Source organism: Zonotrichia albicollis, chromosome 5, assembly GCF_047830755.1.
Source record: "Zonotrichia albicollis isolate bZonAlb1 chromosome 5, bZonAlb1.hap1, whole genome shotgun sequence".
NCBI lineage: Eukaryota > Metazoa > Chordata > Aves > Passeriformes > Passerellidae > Zonotrichia > Zonotrichia albicollis.
This window is the reverse complement of record NC_133823.1, coordinates 44,041,401-44,058,263: the sequence shown is the minus strand read 5'-3', so window position 1 is coordinate 44,058,263 and position 16,863 is coordinate 44,041,401. Positions and strand designations below refer to the sequence as shown.

Here is a 16,863-nt window from a genome sequence, read left to right as displayed (position 1 = left end):
AACCAAATTCAGATAACATCTTCACAAACTAGGAAGATAATATGAAAAGAAGCATGTAGGAAAAGTAGGGATTATGGAAGTTATCAGTGTTATAATGAAAAACAACTGGTAACATTAAATAATACTCAGTTTGATTATTGTCTTCGAGATATCCATATTTGTTCTGAAACAGATATTTGAGGACTGGAGGAAAGGAAGAATCCCGAGAAAGAACTATTTCAGTTTCTGACCATTTTTTGTGATAATTACAGCTTTTAAACATGCTTGATATTTAGATATAATGAAATCTTTGATATGGGTTTCCTTTACTGTCCTAATGATATTCCTGAAATTTACTAGATAATCATGTCTTGTTTAGGCATGATTCACATTTCTACAACTTGTAGTTGTTGGTAGAGCTCTCAGGCATAGTCATTAAAAGGAATTTTATTTTGCAGCACATTTATTTGGACTCTCAAAGTTGAGAACTTCTCAACTTTTCTCTCTTGAATGTAAATATGAACAATGCTATGTTCAAGCACATATGCACTAACAAATTTCTTAGGAAAAGCTTCTCAGATAGTGGACAGTTGTACAATTTGTGTGATAGTTCTGGAGAAGTTGCATGATGGTGGCTTTGATGGCCCACTTCCCATTGTACAAGATCCTTTTCCGACACAAACGTTCTTCTGGATGAGGAAATGAATAATGGCAGTAATTTCCAGCAACTAGCCAGGGCACAGCTAACTAGCTTTAATTGTGGGGCACAGAAAGATAGTTGTGTTCCAAATTGCACTTTGTAACCTCTTGGATATTCTTGATTCTACTTAAAAATTTCATTATGTAACTGAGATGTACCACTGTAATATGAAGGTTTAATGAGACTGTCAAAGGATTTTTGTAGTATTCATACTCTGCAGTTTATATTCATAGACTGGAGTTTGCTGTAGTTTGTGCAGTCTCTCAGAACTAGAAGTATTCCGTGAAATAGAGCTGAAAACTAATAATTGCAGCTAAACAATGTGTATCTTAGTCAGCCACAGCTGTGGCACAGGAATTTTGTGGGGTAGGGAGAAGGAAAGGAGCTCTGTAGGCTGCATAAGTGCAGGGATGTCACTTAATTTTTTGATTGATTTGTCTTTCAGCCAGAGATGCTTTTCAGATCTTTACCTGTCCATTCAAAATCTGTCTTAAATTTTAACATGCTTAAGCCACTAAAGATAGGATTTCCTAAATCTTTTTAATTATCTTAAAATAGCTTAGACTGACACTTTTGTATTCTAAACTGTCTGTTTCCAAGACTGCCCAGTATTATTGTCTCCTGATTTATATGTTTTCTTTAGCTTTTCACTGTGAAGTTTCTTTCTTGTATTTTAGGGGCATTTCTTATTGATTTATCCTTGGATTTCAGTTTTTTCTCCTCATCATGTCTTCAGGTTTTTAATCTTGCTTTTGCATGCATCATGTTTTGTGTGCTCCCATTTAATTTCCCTTATTGTAACTTCCAGTTTTTGCTTAAACCTAATGTAACTAAAATAAATGAGCTCTAACTTCAGATTCCTTCCACTTGCCATCTTCTTTCTAATTCAGATTTGTGACTTCATGTTTTCCCTCACTCTTGTACTGAGCAGTGGAAGGATTTGATACAAAAAGGCACTTCCTTTTTTTTCCAGGCTTCTTGTTTCATGCCTGTAGCAACTAGCCTCTTGTATTTTAATGCACTGGGAGGTGTTCCTCAGGTGAGGTAATCTGTACACAGATATTCCACTCCTGCTGCAGTGGTGTGTCCTCTTTCTTCAAAGCCTTTTCTGACTCATCTGTGTCCCAGTGCAACATGCTGCATCTTGCTCCATTTGGCTGACATCACGTTTGCTTGTAGTCAGGGCAGTCTTCCTGCAAAAGCTCTGCCCGTTTCTGTGCTGCATCTTCCTGGAACTAATCACTAGAGCCTCTGGCTGCTTTCAGCCTCAGGTTGGTGCTGCTCTGCTGTGGTTGACTAGTAAGAGCCAAAGGAAGGAAATATTAATGGCTGCAGCAGAGTCATAGTGTCTGGTCTCCTTAGTGTTGTTCCAAAGTAGATCAAAGCTCCTGAGCTCCTCTTAATGTACCATTTTGTTCTGCTTTACCTTATGTCACTGAGTTGTGGAGTCTTTACTCTGTTGAGGAGAGACTGAAGTATATATTTCTGGTGTGTTAACGTTTGTAGTATGGATGGCAACTGTAATTTGTCAGCTTCCTCAATAATTTTTAACTTCCTGATTTGAGAGAGTTGATTTACAGTGGTTAAAGATGTATGAAGTCATTCTGATAATCTTCTGTCTTGAAGTTGCTGTACTGCCAGTCAGTGCTGTTGTGTTGCTGTAGAATGCATTGACAGGTACAAATGGGATCTCTTCTGGAAGGTTCTTCAGCTAAAGAGGACCTAGATCATTTGGATCAAACAGTTTGACCAGGAAGACCACTTAGCTGTGTGAAGTTACTTGTTTGAGCTTCATGTGTCTGTTCTTTTTCTGATGTTGGGCAAAGAGGAAGAAGTAATAGAGGCATCGCTCTGATTCTTAGCCTTGCCCTTGGTCCTTTTGTTTTTGTAAAATCCAAGTTAGGCAAAGCAAGTAGAATTAAGTCAGTCTCAAGACTAGAGATTGGCTGTTCTTTGTCAGGTGGAACATTAAGATCACTCCTTTATAGTGAGACTTGATAATTGGATGATGTGCAAGAAACTGCCCTGAAAGAGCTGTTTTGGCACTACGTCAGTGTATATGTGTGTGTGTGTGTGTGTTGGAGTTGCATGTATGTTGTCAAGTTCTGCCTTTCCTTGAAGTCCAAGTTATGAAACAAAGGTTGGTAAAGGAGTCAGAAGAGCTGGGGGGAATATGCAATATATATTTGGTTAGAAAGGGAGGTGGAAAAGAGGGAGGCAGCTGTGTGAGCCTGGATTGCTTCAGTAAATAAACTACTTGTAAAACAAATGAAACAATTGGGAATTCCTGAAAAGAATGTGTTGAAGCTTAAAATATCAGGTAGAGTTTTGATTAGACCAGTCCTCAAAGAGGACATACATTTTAATTTCTTGCCTTTTTTACTGGCTGCTACTGTAAACTGAATGTGCATGGAACTTATCAAACACAGCAAGGCATGCCAGCTATCCAGAGCACCAGCAGTGAGTCTGGCCCGTACTGGGCAAAGCTGGCCTTGTTGCCTTTGACACTTCTCTGTATTGTATAAACATACCTTCGGACAGAAAGGAGTACAGGTAAGTACTAAAAAGAAAGTAAATTCTAAATGCTGGAGAGATAGTAAATGTTAAACATTACTTTTAATGGTATGGAGATGTCCTATAAATTACAGAAAGTGGTGTAATTGTTTACACAACTGTGAAAATTGAGTGACTCTTGTGGTTTTCAAGGATCTGCAGGGCTATAAATACATGAAGAGCTTTTAGCTTTTCCTTTGGGCTGAGTGCCCAGTTGCAGGCGTTTCTACAAAAGCAGTTTTGACAGACAGCATGATATTGGCCACAGCATAAACCCCTTGAACTACAGTAAGTGGCAGTGACTATTTGGATTGTTACAAACAGCTTCATTTTTATTTTAAAACCTGGCAGCTGAAATATTTTCTTGCCTGGATCTGCAAGCATAGCTTGCTAATTTCAGTGTTAGAGGGAAGAGTGTTTTGGAGCTTGCTCTTAATAAAGATCAGTATTTTGGGTGAGAGGTGGTTTTATGAACATAAGCTTTTGTAAGAAGTGAACTTAATGGTAGTAATTACAAAAAGTCTCTAAAAGCTATTATAGCACAAACAGTTCAAGTTCTAGAATTACAGAGGAGAGATGAGATAATCTTGTAGAGAGAAAGTTGTAGGAAATAACTTCTGTGTTGCTAATGTCATTGGCATAAAGAGAACAACTTTTGCTGTGTGTTTTATGCAGAAGCATGTCTGATTAGACTGTCAGATGTTCCTAAGTGACGCTGTGTGGCATGCAATCGTATTCACTTGGAATATGAAGTCTGTCATTACCCTAGAAGAAACACTTGTTTAGCTGATTCTACACATGCATAATCTCTAGTTAAGAGTTATGTCTTGCAATTCACTTTTGTCTTCTGCTGAACCACATTTCCAAGTTTGGTTCTAATTCAGAGTAAAGCTTAAAGTTCCCTATTGTGAGTGTGTGATTGGTTATGACTTTTCCTTTGATCTGTCTGTTGAGGGAGGAGAAGTTTTCAGCTAAATTTCTAGAGTTTTTAAACTGGACTACTGCTTTCTTCAGTCATGGAATGTTGATGTTAAAATAAATGAGTGGAGATGCAGACAGACAAAGGTTTCAGTATATCTGGCAAAACAATATGATCTTGTTGTTTCTCTCCACTCTCCTGTGTGCATTATCTCTTTTTCCTTGTTGCTAATGACTGTGTACCTCCTTAGGACAGAGGTAGTTTCTGTGTTCTGTGCTCAAAGAGAGTGAAAAGATCAGGTGGTAGGATAGAAATAATAAACAAAAATAAATTGTTTATTTTAAAGCTACTGAAACAGTAGTTGTGTTTTGTGTACTTTAGCACTGCTCCTTGGCTATTAAGATGCTTATTGCTTCCTTTGCTTAGGAAAACAAGAGTTCTCTATTGCACAGTGTTTAATTTCTTTCAGGTGAATCTGAAAAGATTAATCCTCATTTGTATGTTTATGTATATTATGGACAGTGAAATTGTCCATGATGTGTCTGAAGTCCTTGGTAGCCATATGTTATTGCTGTTACACTCTGTCCAAAATAGTTAATTGTAGGGTCAAAGCTGTGCTTTCTTTATCTTTTGGGATTGTACTATAGTGTAGGTAGAGTATAAAAACAGAAATAGCATACTCTGTGGTATTCTGTTGCATGTCTGATCTTGTGCTCAGTCTGTCTGTTCTTATAATTTTTTTTTCCTCTCTTTTCCAGGTTATATACATCTCCAAAGAAGAAAAAAAATCCACTGCAGAAAAGTGTCAGTCCATTAGTTTGGTGCAGACAGGTATTGGATTACCCAAGTCCTGATGTTGAATGTGCTAAGAAGTCACTGATCCACAAGCTGGAACAAACAATGTCAGGTGAGTTTCTGCACGCTGAAACCCCTGGGTTGTATGTATTTATTCTGAAACAGCATCAAAATTAGCTAATGGTTGTGAGAAAAAACATCTATCAATTACTTGTGTCTAAAGCTTTCATTATGGTTTATAAAGTCATTAATTCTACTCATTTTACTCATATGAATGAAATGAAAGAAGGCATTAGATCATGAGTCATGATTTCAGAGTTTTGTAATACCTGCATAGTTTGGTCTGATGTTTTCAGGAAAAGCCAATGGTTTTAACTCAAAAAGTTTTCTCATCATCTTTTTTTTTTTTTTTTAATAGAAGCTTATATTAAGATATCATAATTGTTAGGTGTTTGTCAGTATGTTAGCATGAAACTTGATTTTCTGCTAGATTATCTATTTTGCTTCATCTAAAGAAATGGAGGCTTATGTTTTTGAATACTTTTGGGAGATGATAATGATTTCCTCTCCTCACATTCCCAGGAACCTGAGATCTAGTTACAGACAGATTTTAAAAAAATCCAGAGTTTGATTCTTCCTTAATACTAATTAGTTGCTTATATTCAAAACTGGAGAGTGTTTGACCCTGTGAGAATGCAAGTCTGCATTCTCCATCCTTCTATTACCAGACTTTTTAATGTCAAACCAGCAGCAAAATCCTGAAGGTCTGATTTGAATTCTCGGTCCATCTTGTTTCTTGCTTTGTTTTGTTTCTTTGTTGGAACCTATTTTTTTTAAATTATGCTGAGAAAACTTACTTTCTTGTTATTAATAGCTATTCTCCTCCTGTTGCCTCTTTTTGTAGTCTGCTACTGCTACATGTTAAACTGTTATCTTCAGGAATTAGCAGAATAGTTGGACTTGAGCTAAGAGTGTATGAACACACAGTTCCAGGAGTGGTTCCAGCAGCCACCTCCTTTCCATGGTTATATGTAAACTTTGTGCTGACTTTATTTGGCTGTGACTTCTTTCCTGTCCTTGTATTGTTTTTTGGAGCAATTCAGTCTTTATTCTGGTTTGTACTAAAACTGTTCTTAATAAAATTTGAATCCATTCTTTATTCTTAGGAAAATCATGGGCATAGTGGTGGAAGTGCCTTCAGTACTAGTCACCCTAAATATTTCCCTATTTCTTGTGCTTTTTATGCTGCCTGGACAATTGTCTATTAAAAATTTACCTCAACAGTTAACATGATATATGACTTAGATACAGGCAAAGACTGAGATTGTGAACAACAAAAAGCACTCACATCACAGGGATTTATGAAGGACGATACAGGTTTGGGAATCTGAATACTACTGAGTATTTATGAATGGATAGCTGTTGATTGACATAATTCTGTTTGTGGTTTAACTTCTTTCAGAATTGAGTAGAAGTCTTCCGGAAATACCACTAATTCTGCTACCCACAGGGTATCTTTAAAAATTCATAGCTGAAGCAGAATGGCAGGAAACTTGTCTGTGAAATGGATACATTTCAAAGTTTTAACATTCCAATGATGTGTTTTCTTTTTTTTTTTTGTTTTCCCATAGATCTATGAATCTGCTTCTGGCAGTGATACTTGTAAGAATAACACAATTTGTAGTATTAATTGGTGGAAATACAAATGGGGCACATGCTGTTTGGAGCAGATTGCATGTAAAAAGGAATTTGCAACAAAACAGAAAATTATCTTTCAGAGCAACCAGCCTCCTTTAAGAATAAGGGTAGCAGGGAGCTCCACTGGAGAAGACAAGTGGTGTTTCTTGTAACTTTGTGTGCATTTCCTATTGTAAACTTCAGGAGTATCGTGTAACTTGCATTTTGCATAGTACTTGTACCTCATGGACCCATCACTTAACCTGTTACTGGCTACTGGTTCAGTTCATAGATTCTGGTTCCAGTCTCCATGGATAAGGCTGTTCAATGTATGTAACTTTCTTCCCTGAATCCTTGCTGATGCTTCTTTGGCATTGTCTCTATGATTCTTCTTTTGCATTTAGTCTTTTTACATTGTTAGATCTTTCTAATCTTAATATCTTTTTCCTCTTTTTCAGTCTCAAATGTTCTCTTGTATATCTTATTTTCTTCTTCCATCGTATTTTTCACTGCATGACAATCAAGGAGGGAAGAATAGCACAGAGCTCTCAGCTCCATGCTGCTGCTGGCAGTTACTGATGCACAGTGCCTTGTCAGCAGTCAGGTTTACCTTGTAGAGCAAGTCATGCTCAGTGTGGGAAGTGTGTTCAGACTAGAGGGAACTTTAGGTATCTTCTGTACTCAAATTTTTCTATTTTCTACAGCAAAAGAGAAATTCATTGCCATTTCAGCAGAAACATAACTAAAGGAGTTAGATGCCGCATACCGTTCTGTATTTTATAAAAGAAAATTTATAATAAACTTGCTGATTATCAGCCCTCCCTTCTGATGTTTTGAAAGCTAATCTTAAGTGTAATCTTTTGTAAGCTAGTGTTTAATATTAGGATCATTTTAATTCTAAAATTATTATCTGTCTTACTAGTTTTGTCTGACACTCTTAATAAATACCATATCTCTATTTGTAAAAATAGAAATGTCACAAAAATCCCTGTTGGAAAACGTTTAGGAGTTTTGGTCCAGAAAATGGATTTGAATCCAGATTTTTTTTTTTCTTGGAAAATCTACTGTGCTGATGAAGGTTCACATTAGCTACCATCAAAACTACTGTGTGTATCAAGTCTCGCCACATACAGGAGCAAACTTTTTACATGTAGCACAATCCTGCTGAGTTTCATCCAAAAAAAACCCAACTGTGTATGATCAAATACTTTGTATCATTATGGATGTATACAAAGAGCCTGTTTTGAAGACTATACAGTAGCAGAATTGTTTTCTAATGTGTGGTTAATATTTTAAAATACTTGTCTGTGTAATAAATACAAAAGAAAGAACTGTTGTGCAGACTTACATCTTAGGGATTTTTAATGACTTTTTCAGCAAGAGATGAAAAGTAGATATTTTTTTTTTGGTGTGAGAACAAAGATTCAATTGGAATAGATGCTTTGGGGTTCGTTTGTGAATGCTAGAAGTTGATATCAAAGGCCTCATCATAATTATCCAGATCAGAGTGAGTTGTAATTACTGGCTTTGTTTACTGAGCTTTGTAATCAAATGGAGGTTTTCCCTTCTGACACTCAAAATAAACTGAAAATACCTCATGAATACTTGCAAGAATTTAGTGAAGTCACAACTTGCTGAAATTAACACATATTGTTTAAGACTTGCAGTGAAAGCTGAAATATAAACCTTTCATCCTTCATCTATAACTGTCTTTTCATTCTAACTAAAACACTGGTAATACTAACTGGTTTAGAAAGGATCTTTGCATGAGATGTGATTTTAGGAATTTGCTGCAAAGTCAGCTTTAATTTCTGCTGCTTTTGCCTCTGTATTTTGCCATTGGCTAGGCTGGATGTTATGTTTTTTTGGGGGCACTCTTCAAAACTGATTAAGTGATGCAATACAGTTAAAATCAGTTTAAATAATATATTTTTAAACTTAAATCTGCTTTAGTAGGTCAGATAATAGTGCAGCCCCACCAATGTTTGCACTGGACAACTGAGGATGTAGTGACCAAGAGCAAAGGGGAGAAGCTGAAGCTTTGCTGGGCTTGGCTGCTGAAAGCAGCATGTCATGCAGCTGTAATCCATTTTGGCTTCTAATGTCAAATTAACAATGATTTTTAGTGAGGAAATTCCGTTCCATTCCTTTTTTTTTTCTGTCCACTGCTATCAGTAGCCTAATTCTTACTGCACTTATTGAAGCTCCTTTTCACTAAGAGAAATGTCACACAATATTTTTTAATTGCTTAATTTCAGCAGCTGGGTGAGCTGCAACTAAATCTAATCTGGATTTACATAACATCAAGTTGGCTTTTCTAGCTTTTTCTTCTTAACATTTTGCAATTTAATTTGTCCTTACATACATTTCTGCATTAATATACTTCCAGCAGTGAAGGAACTGATTTGTAGGAAAAGTGTCTAAATATCTTAAATATCCCACTACCTCTGTAGCTGAAACTCCATTTTCTGTTACATTTAAAATGTAAACTTTTGAACAAAATAGTCAAGTGACTAAACAAATAATATAGCTGACAGCCAGTGGAATTTCAGTATCACACTGTTCACCACTGTTAATGTTCACCAGTGTTTAAAATTAATCTGAAAATTCTTCATTTAGAACAAATGGCAGAGGAAAGTACCAAATTTACATCTTATATTGCATATGAGGTTGAAGCCTATGGTCAAAAAATCCCAAGTTATTAGAACAGAAGGTTAACTGTAGGAAATAGTCAATTTGCTTTAGTCTGATATGTTCTGGTACCCACAAATCTATATAGAAGCATTTGCCTTACTTTGTGGCTTTTGATTTTAGCATCTGCTTAAGGAAATTTTGTAGATGATACTGCTTACTTGTGTGGTGCCAGTCTTGGAGTTACTGTTGAAGTATTGTGTGATTCAGAGAGGTCTGAGTTCTGAGAACATGACTTCGTGGTGTGCTCTGGTTTGTATGTAGTTGTGTGTGCGGTGTGTGTTAGTGTAACTGAGCTACTACTGCCTTCCTGCTTCCCAGCAGCTACACTGGACATCTCAAAGACATCAGCTGTAGTGATCTTAGATCTGACTTCTGAAAAGAAAACACTTGTCACTATCTTGTCTTGTCCTCTTCTGCCACTCCTTTCACTTCATGGTTATACCTAGGGGTGAAGAAAGCAGTGGAAAAACATTCTGGTGACTGAAGTTTTCTACTTGAATTGCATAGTAATTAAATCTCACTGAAGACACAATATAGTATTGTATTTGTTTTTCATTGAATATAATTCATCACTTTTCCCCTCTTCCTGCAGCTCTCAAGAGACAGAGTTTGTACAGCAGCCCTTTCAGCGCGGTCAGTTACGCGAGCTCCTACAGTCCAAATACCGGCAGCCCCTACAGCAGTGGCTTCAACTCTCCCTCCTCAACACCAGTGAAATCTGCTTTAGTGAAACAGCTCATACCTCCTGGTACCTCAGGTAAGGCACTGTGTGTCTGGTCTTTTCCTTTCTTCCTCCTCTTCCTTCACAAATATGCTCAGATAGACAACATTTGCATCGAACTAGAGTAAGAAAGACTCCAGAACTTTGCAGCGTTTTGTAGGATGTGTGCATCACACATTTTAAGCTTTTCAGGAAGGGATTTTTGCGTAGTCTCTGGCATGAGAAACATGTAAAATGTTTTCTTTGGGTGTCTGTCACCCAAGAATTACTGATGTATGTGATTAGCAGTTAGACCGAAACACCTGAGATCATTCTGTAGAGTTCCAAGTGGCTTCTGGAACTGACCCTGTCAACTGACAGGGGTGTAAGTTCCATGGTAGCTGTTCAAAGGTGAGTTGTGAAGTTTTTTCAACTATCCTATTGTTTACTAACTGAAACATTTGGTATGCAGTGTATCCAGCAATACCTCTGGATGTGAATATAATATAAGGAAGAAGCATACTTTCCAGTTAAGCATTCCATAAGCCTTTGTAGCCATCAGTGTAAGCATTAACTTCTGGCAATATTTTCTACTTTTATTCTGCTCTGTAGACACTTTCTTTGCATGAAAAAATTTGGTGCCTGGAACGTATTCTACTCTGAAGTCAGACTGTTGGCTTATTGTATATAATTTAAGTTAGCTTACAGGAAAGATGAAAAAACGTTGCATTGACAATCCAGCTATCACTAGTTCACTGGACTTTTACAGAAGCGTGCGCTGCATGAGAGCCATTACCCAGTTTTTATCTTGGTGGCTCTGCTCTGCATTGTGTGCTACAATGACATGTCTGCCTGAGGGACAGAGATGTAACAGGAAGTGGGAAGGCAGCGAACAGGGAGAGTTTCTCCTTGTTATAGTTTCCATGTTACGGTTTAGCAAAGGTGTGTTTGTGGAACAGGTAGTATTTTCACATAAAGTCTATTTTAAGCATTCTAAACTGAATCAATATTCATTGGATCAGCAAAAATGTTATTGTTAAGAAAGATCCAAACTTACATTTTACAAGGTATATACAGAGGAGAGAATGAAAGCAAGAGATGGAACCAGGTATGCAGTTGCTTTTTTGTAGAGCTGTGCAAACTTCACAGCAGTTATAACATGCTATGATAGACCAAATTATTTGGCACTAGTCTATTTTGAGACTATTGCAATGATTTTATAAAGTTGCCCATTTTTAGAAGGTAATGGCTATGACCTGCTTTTGTAAGTTACATTTTCAGCCTAGGTTTGCAATAAAATAATCAAATGTGTCAAATGGTTTGTCAGATCAATGTCTCAGTAGCAATTTCTTCAGACTGATGGTTTTTACTAGGAAAGGAAATGCAGCTTGCCTTTTTTTATTTTTTTTTTAGTAACAACAATTCCTGTTACTTTATTTTCCTTTTATAGGTCATCTTAAAATTTCAGGAGATAGAAATCCTCCACTAAGTCCACAGTCTTCTCTGGACAGTGAATTAAGTGCGTCGGAGATGGATGAAGACTCTATTGGGTCTAATTACAAGTTAAATGATGTTACAGATGTGCAAATTTTAGCACGAATGCAGGAAGAAAGTAAGTGGTTTTTTTTTCCGGAAATCAAATAGAGCTGTTGTGTTTTGGTTTTTTTTAATAACCACTGTAGTAGTTGCTTAGTAAGCGTGGAAAAGCATTATAACTTCTACTATGGATTTACAAATGTAGTTTGCCCAAGAAAGCTGGTTAAGGACTTCAGCCTCCAGGCTAAACAAAGGAAGTTGCTGTGCAGAAGTTTTCTTTAGGAACAATGGACAAGACTTTTGTAAGGTACAGTATTTGCTAAAAGGATGATTGTTTGAATGGACTACTGTCTGCCACCATTCTTCTAAGGAGATTGGTGCCTTCCTGATGTAATCCAGTCTTGTTCACATCAATGCTTAAATCATAATTTAAATCATTGAATTATAAAGTCAATATGGCAAAGAATTATTAAGAAAAGTGCCTATATAGATGTCTGTCTTTAATTATAGCTTTAGTTGAGAGTTTTTGTCCCTCTGAATTTGCAGTGGTAATAATTTCAGATGTCTAACTAGGTGATCTCCAGACTATTTTATTGTGTGTCCTTACAATTGAAAAAAACCAAAACCAAGTGCCTAATATATGTACTTTTTAATAAACTATAGATGTGTATTAATCTAATGTATAACACACATACATATACACGAAAATATAATTTTTAAAAGTATGAGATAAAGACAAGATAAATGCTGTTTTGAGAATATCAGTTGTTCAGAATTTTTTTGCTTTATGCCAGTGGATTGGTTTGTATATCCCCAGAGGTGTGGGCACCACACTTCAGAGACCACTGATCTAACACCTCCAGCTTCTCTAGGAGTAGCTTATTGTGTTGCTTTTTTGGTTAGATTCACTAACACATTGCAAGAGACATTTCACTGTGGCTGCTGTAATTGTTACAGGATCTTACTTGATACCAAAATTATGATGTAGCCTGTGTTGCCAGTTGCAGCCTGAGAGAGAAGATGAACATGTACGCACACATTACACCTATACTGGTGATTGCTTTACTAGGAAAAGGAATGAGCTCACGTAATTCAAGTCATTATTAGCTGCTCGATAACTTTTTGGTACTGATCGGAATTTATTTAATACCTCCAATAAAAGGAGTTAAGGTGAGCCAAATCTGAGTTTGAGATCTGTGCAGGTATCTGTGTGCACAGCCTCTAGTTGGAACCATTTGTGGGCTGGAAGCAAGTAAACAACGCTCTTGTTGTTGCCAGGCCTGCGGCAAGAGTACGCAGCCACGGCGTCTCGGCGTAGTTCTGGCTCCTCCTGCAATTCCACGCGGCGAGGCACGTTCAGCGACCAGGAGCTTGATGCACAGAGCTTAGAAGATGAGGAGGATGGCACACATCACACAGTGCACCCTGCTGTCAGCAGGTTCTCACCATCACCTCGCAGCTCTCCCTGGCCTTCACCAAAACAATCCCCAAGAAACTCGCCTCGCTCCCGATCACCTGCTCGAAGCATAGAGTACAGCAGAGTGTCACCGCAGCCCATGATCAGCCGCTTACAGCAGCCTCGTCTTTCCCTTCAGGGCCATCCTACAGACTTGCAGACTAGTAATGTCAAAAGTGAAGGTAAAAAACTGTTTGAAGTTCATTACACGAGTAGCTGTGTAATTTCTGTATAAAGGAGTTCTGTCAGTGTGCAGTCCTAAAATAATGTGCCTGTGTAACATTGTGGTTTGATGTCTGAATTGCTGAAGAAAACGCAGAGCAAGCAAAGCTTAAGTTCTTCTGGGGCACCCTTACAGTCAGATGAGTTGATAGGCTTACATTTATTTTAGATGTTATCCAGTCAATGAGTGTAATTGAGTTTCATAGTGACCAGGGTCTATATTTGGCAGGCAAATGCACTAAAATAAAGCAGGAAAACTCATTTACTAGTAGAGTTAGGCCTTGCAGATGACAGAACAAAATGCAGAGGAAAGGAACTGTGGTCAGATAAGAGTAACATGGCAATTTGTGCATGCCAATAGCCTGTGAGGCAGCTGAATGCTTTCTTCTGGTTGCACAGGACTCTGAAACTTTTCAATCATGAACATAGTCTTAAAAATACTAGTACTTAACTCATGCATTTGTTGGATATTTTAGATATCTCAAATCTGTGAAAACTGGTATGTAATAAATAAAGTTTGGAGTAAATTCAATAGAGTTATACTATATTGGCATAGAACAAAATAATATAATCCTGATACAACTTTTCTTCTTGAATGTACTTTTTCCTAGTAGCCATCTGGCAGAAACTCCTTTTACTGGGATGAAATTTTGCAAGCAAGTTCCCCTTTCAACAAATGTATTTTTTATCCAGCAAGTAAGATTTTAAATTTAGAAAGAATATACATTTAAATATTAAGAATTCCCCTTACTAGTAATAGTGGTTTGGGGAAATTTTAGGTATCTAGGAAAATGTGCAACACACAAGCTAATCAATTATATTGTAACTTAATCAAGAATTCCTTTCCCATTCATTTCTTAAAATGAACGTCTTAATGTGTGTTAGATGAGCTGCAGTAAAAATATCCTATGAGAGGAATGGTACCAAAAGCTAGTATCCCACATACCAGAGGAATCAAAATAGAATATGTGATCATGTGTTTCTGAAACACTTCCAAGGAGTTATCTTGCAGTGGTTTTTGTGCAGTTGAGTGTTGCTTGGATATTCAGAGTTGATACAGCAGCAGCCAAAAAAAGTTGTTCAGGTTTGCTCTTTGGTTTTTTTTTTTAATATTATTTGTCTAAAATGATTGGAGGGAAATTTGGTTGACAGGGCTCAACAGTGTACCAAGTGCAGTACAAAGAAATGCAAAGTGCTAAATGAAGAAAGTACACTTACTGGAATATTCAGCCAATGAAGACTTAGTTTTGTTTTCACCTTTAGTGCTTGTGCATTGTAACCTACTTCTTCCCTGCATCCCTCTGCAGAATCAGGTTGGCCACTCATCCTGTCAAGGCATCTTCAGTCCTCTGTCCAAAGTATGTCATCAACCCAGCTCTGCTTGGGTTGGAGATACACAGAATGTCATTAGACTTGAGAAGTACTTAATGACATCTTTTCATGTTCTGTGAACAGTGGTACAAATATTAGAAGGCCCCTGATGTATCAGCATTAGCTGAGTAGATAAGTCAAGTCATATGTGAAAGATGAAGCATAGCTGGACACTTGAATAATGCTGTGTATGAAGAGGTCCTTACCAAGTGGGACTCTGTTGTGTAATGGACTGATATGGGACAGGGCAGTCTCAAAAATTCACTCAAACATCTATGTTGTTTTTACTCTTCAGGCAAGCATTTTGTTACAAATAACCTTCTAGGTAAATAATTGGAAAACTGTGCAAAACTGCAAATTTGGTTTGTCTGTTCAGCTTTGATAATACTACCATAAAACCCAGAGAATCACAATCCAGATATGTTTCAATTTCAAAACACAATATGCTTGACTTTTTTCACCATAGGTGAGAAACAGACATTCTTACTCTTTAGATACATAAATATTTTGTATGTGATAGAAGAAGTAATGTAACAAAATATACTTTTAAATTGTAGTTTTATATGGCTACTTACATTTGGGGCTCAGCCACAGGTTCAGCAACCTGACCTTTGTCCAGCATCAGACTACACGCTGTACCTTTGTATTATTTCATACAGAAAAGCTAAGGCGTAGTCTTCCAAACTTGTCCAGGACATCCAACATCCAAGCAGAGTCTGTGAAAAACAGCAGAAGTGACTCAAACTTCCAAGTGCCAAATGGAGGAATACCTCGCATTCAACCTCAAGCCTCAGCCAGTAAGTACCTTTAGTGCTACTTCAGTGTGAATTTCAGAGTTAAGTGATGGTATTCAGCTGTCCTTGCCCAGTCTCAGGGCAAAGCAGAACATTGCATGCCACACTGGAGATGCTAATCTTGATTTGTAAGCAGACTTTTGTGAATCTGTTTTTATGGTTTCCAAAATAGTCGAAGTCTGGTTTCTTATTAAGGTGTCGTTCATAGTTTCCCAGAAGTAATATGAAGAATTATAAATACAGTATTTGAGCATGTCCAAAACTTTTCTTTCTAGGCTCTGAAAAAACACCTAGATGATGTTTATTGCTTTTTTAACTAGTGAAACATGACCTGAGTGTGTTAATTTCAGTTTAGCCCTTTAAGTTAACCCATGTCTGCAGTTACTTTCTTTCTTTCTTTCTTTCTTTCTTTTTTTTTTTTTTTTTTCTGGGCATATGGATTATATATCCAGTTGGCAATTTTATTTACTTAAAGTGTTAGTTGGTTCCTAAAATTGGTTTGGGTGAATCTGTGTCTCATAAAACATATTAGCCCATTGCTGGACTCCCATTGCTCTCCTAGTTTCTCCAAAAGTTAACTGCTGATATGAAAGTACTGCTATTCTCACAAATCTCTTGAAAATGGTGACCTTAAAGAAGCTAAAGCAAATGAAAATTAAATATTCAGTGTTTCTTTATATGCCAATATTGCCAGTTCCTGTTGTTTAAATGTTTCCTGACCATTTCTTTTAAAACAAGTTTCTGAATTTAATAACCTTGTGTGCCATTTTCAAGGAAAGAACACATTATGAATATTTTATGTGAAGAGCTTTGAACTGTAAAAATTCTGTGATAAAGGTTCATCAGTAATCTAAATATTTGGCAGAAAATGTAAAAATGATGTTTGTGAATTTTACTAGGGGTATTTTACCTATAGAACAGTGAAGCCATAGTGGCATACCTAGTTGGTTGTCTTAAAACTTTCAAAACAATGTGTTAAAGCTACCAAGTACAGTTAAATACAGAATAAGGAGTAGAGACCAAGCCAAAGACTCCAAGGTTTCCATCTTTGTTCAGCCTCAGAGCAGATGTAAGGATTATGTGGACAGTCAGTCCCAGGTGTGTGATACTGCAGTAGACAGAAGTTAGTGTGACTTTACCATTGTTCATATAAGTTATTCCAGCATCCTTCCACCTTGGCCCTCTTCTTCCACCTTTGGCAGGCACTCAGAAGGTGGGATTTCAAGCTGAAAGGACATTTGTGTAGTTCAAATGCACAACTGTTACCTGTTTAGTAGCCTTATCAAAGTAGAAAGCACTCAGAGCAGTTAGGCAGCTGGTGTACAGCTGTGCTATTTCAGTGATAGGAAGAATTATCAAAATAAGCTGAAATAAATTTAATGAAAAAATATTTTTAGTGAAAATCTCTACAGATTTCATTTGGTGCTTTAGAATTGAGTGAACTGGAAAAGGAAGAGCATAGAGAGC

General features: G+C 37.0%; 1 protein-coding gene across 4 annotated transcripts in view; it reads left to right on the top strand.

Moving 5' to 3' along the window:
- The window catches only part of SLAIN2 (SLAIN motif family member 2), a 34,343-nt gene that overhangs the window by 4,942 nt on the left and 12,538 nt on the right, over positions 1-16,863 (top strand). For all 4 annotated transcript variants that reach the window (XR_012580473.1, XM_026795278.2, XM_074541528.1 and 1 more), the window contains exons 2-6: positions 4,910-5,058; positions 9,910-10,074; positions 11,468-11,629; positions 12,832-13,191; positions 15,262-15,399. Coding sequence is in view for 3 of the 4 variants with exons in the window: in XM_026795278.2 (XP_026651079.1) it covers positions 4,910-5,058; positions 9,910-10,074; positions 11,468-11,629; positions 12,832-13,191; positions 15,262-15,399 (974 nt within the window). In the remaining variant the exon portion in view is untranslated. The remainder of the gene's footprint in view (positions 1-4,909; positions 5,059-9,909; positions 10,075-11,467; positions 11,630-12,831; positions 13,192-15,261; positions 15,400-16,863) is intronic.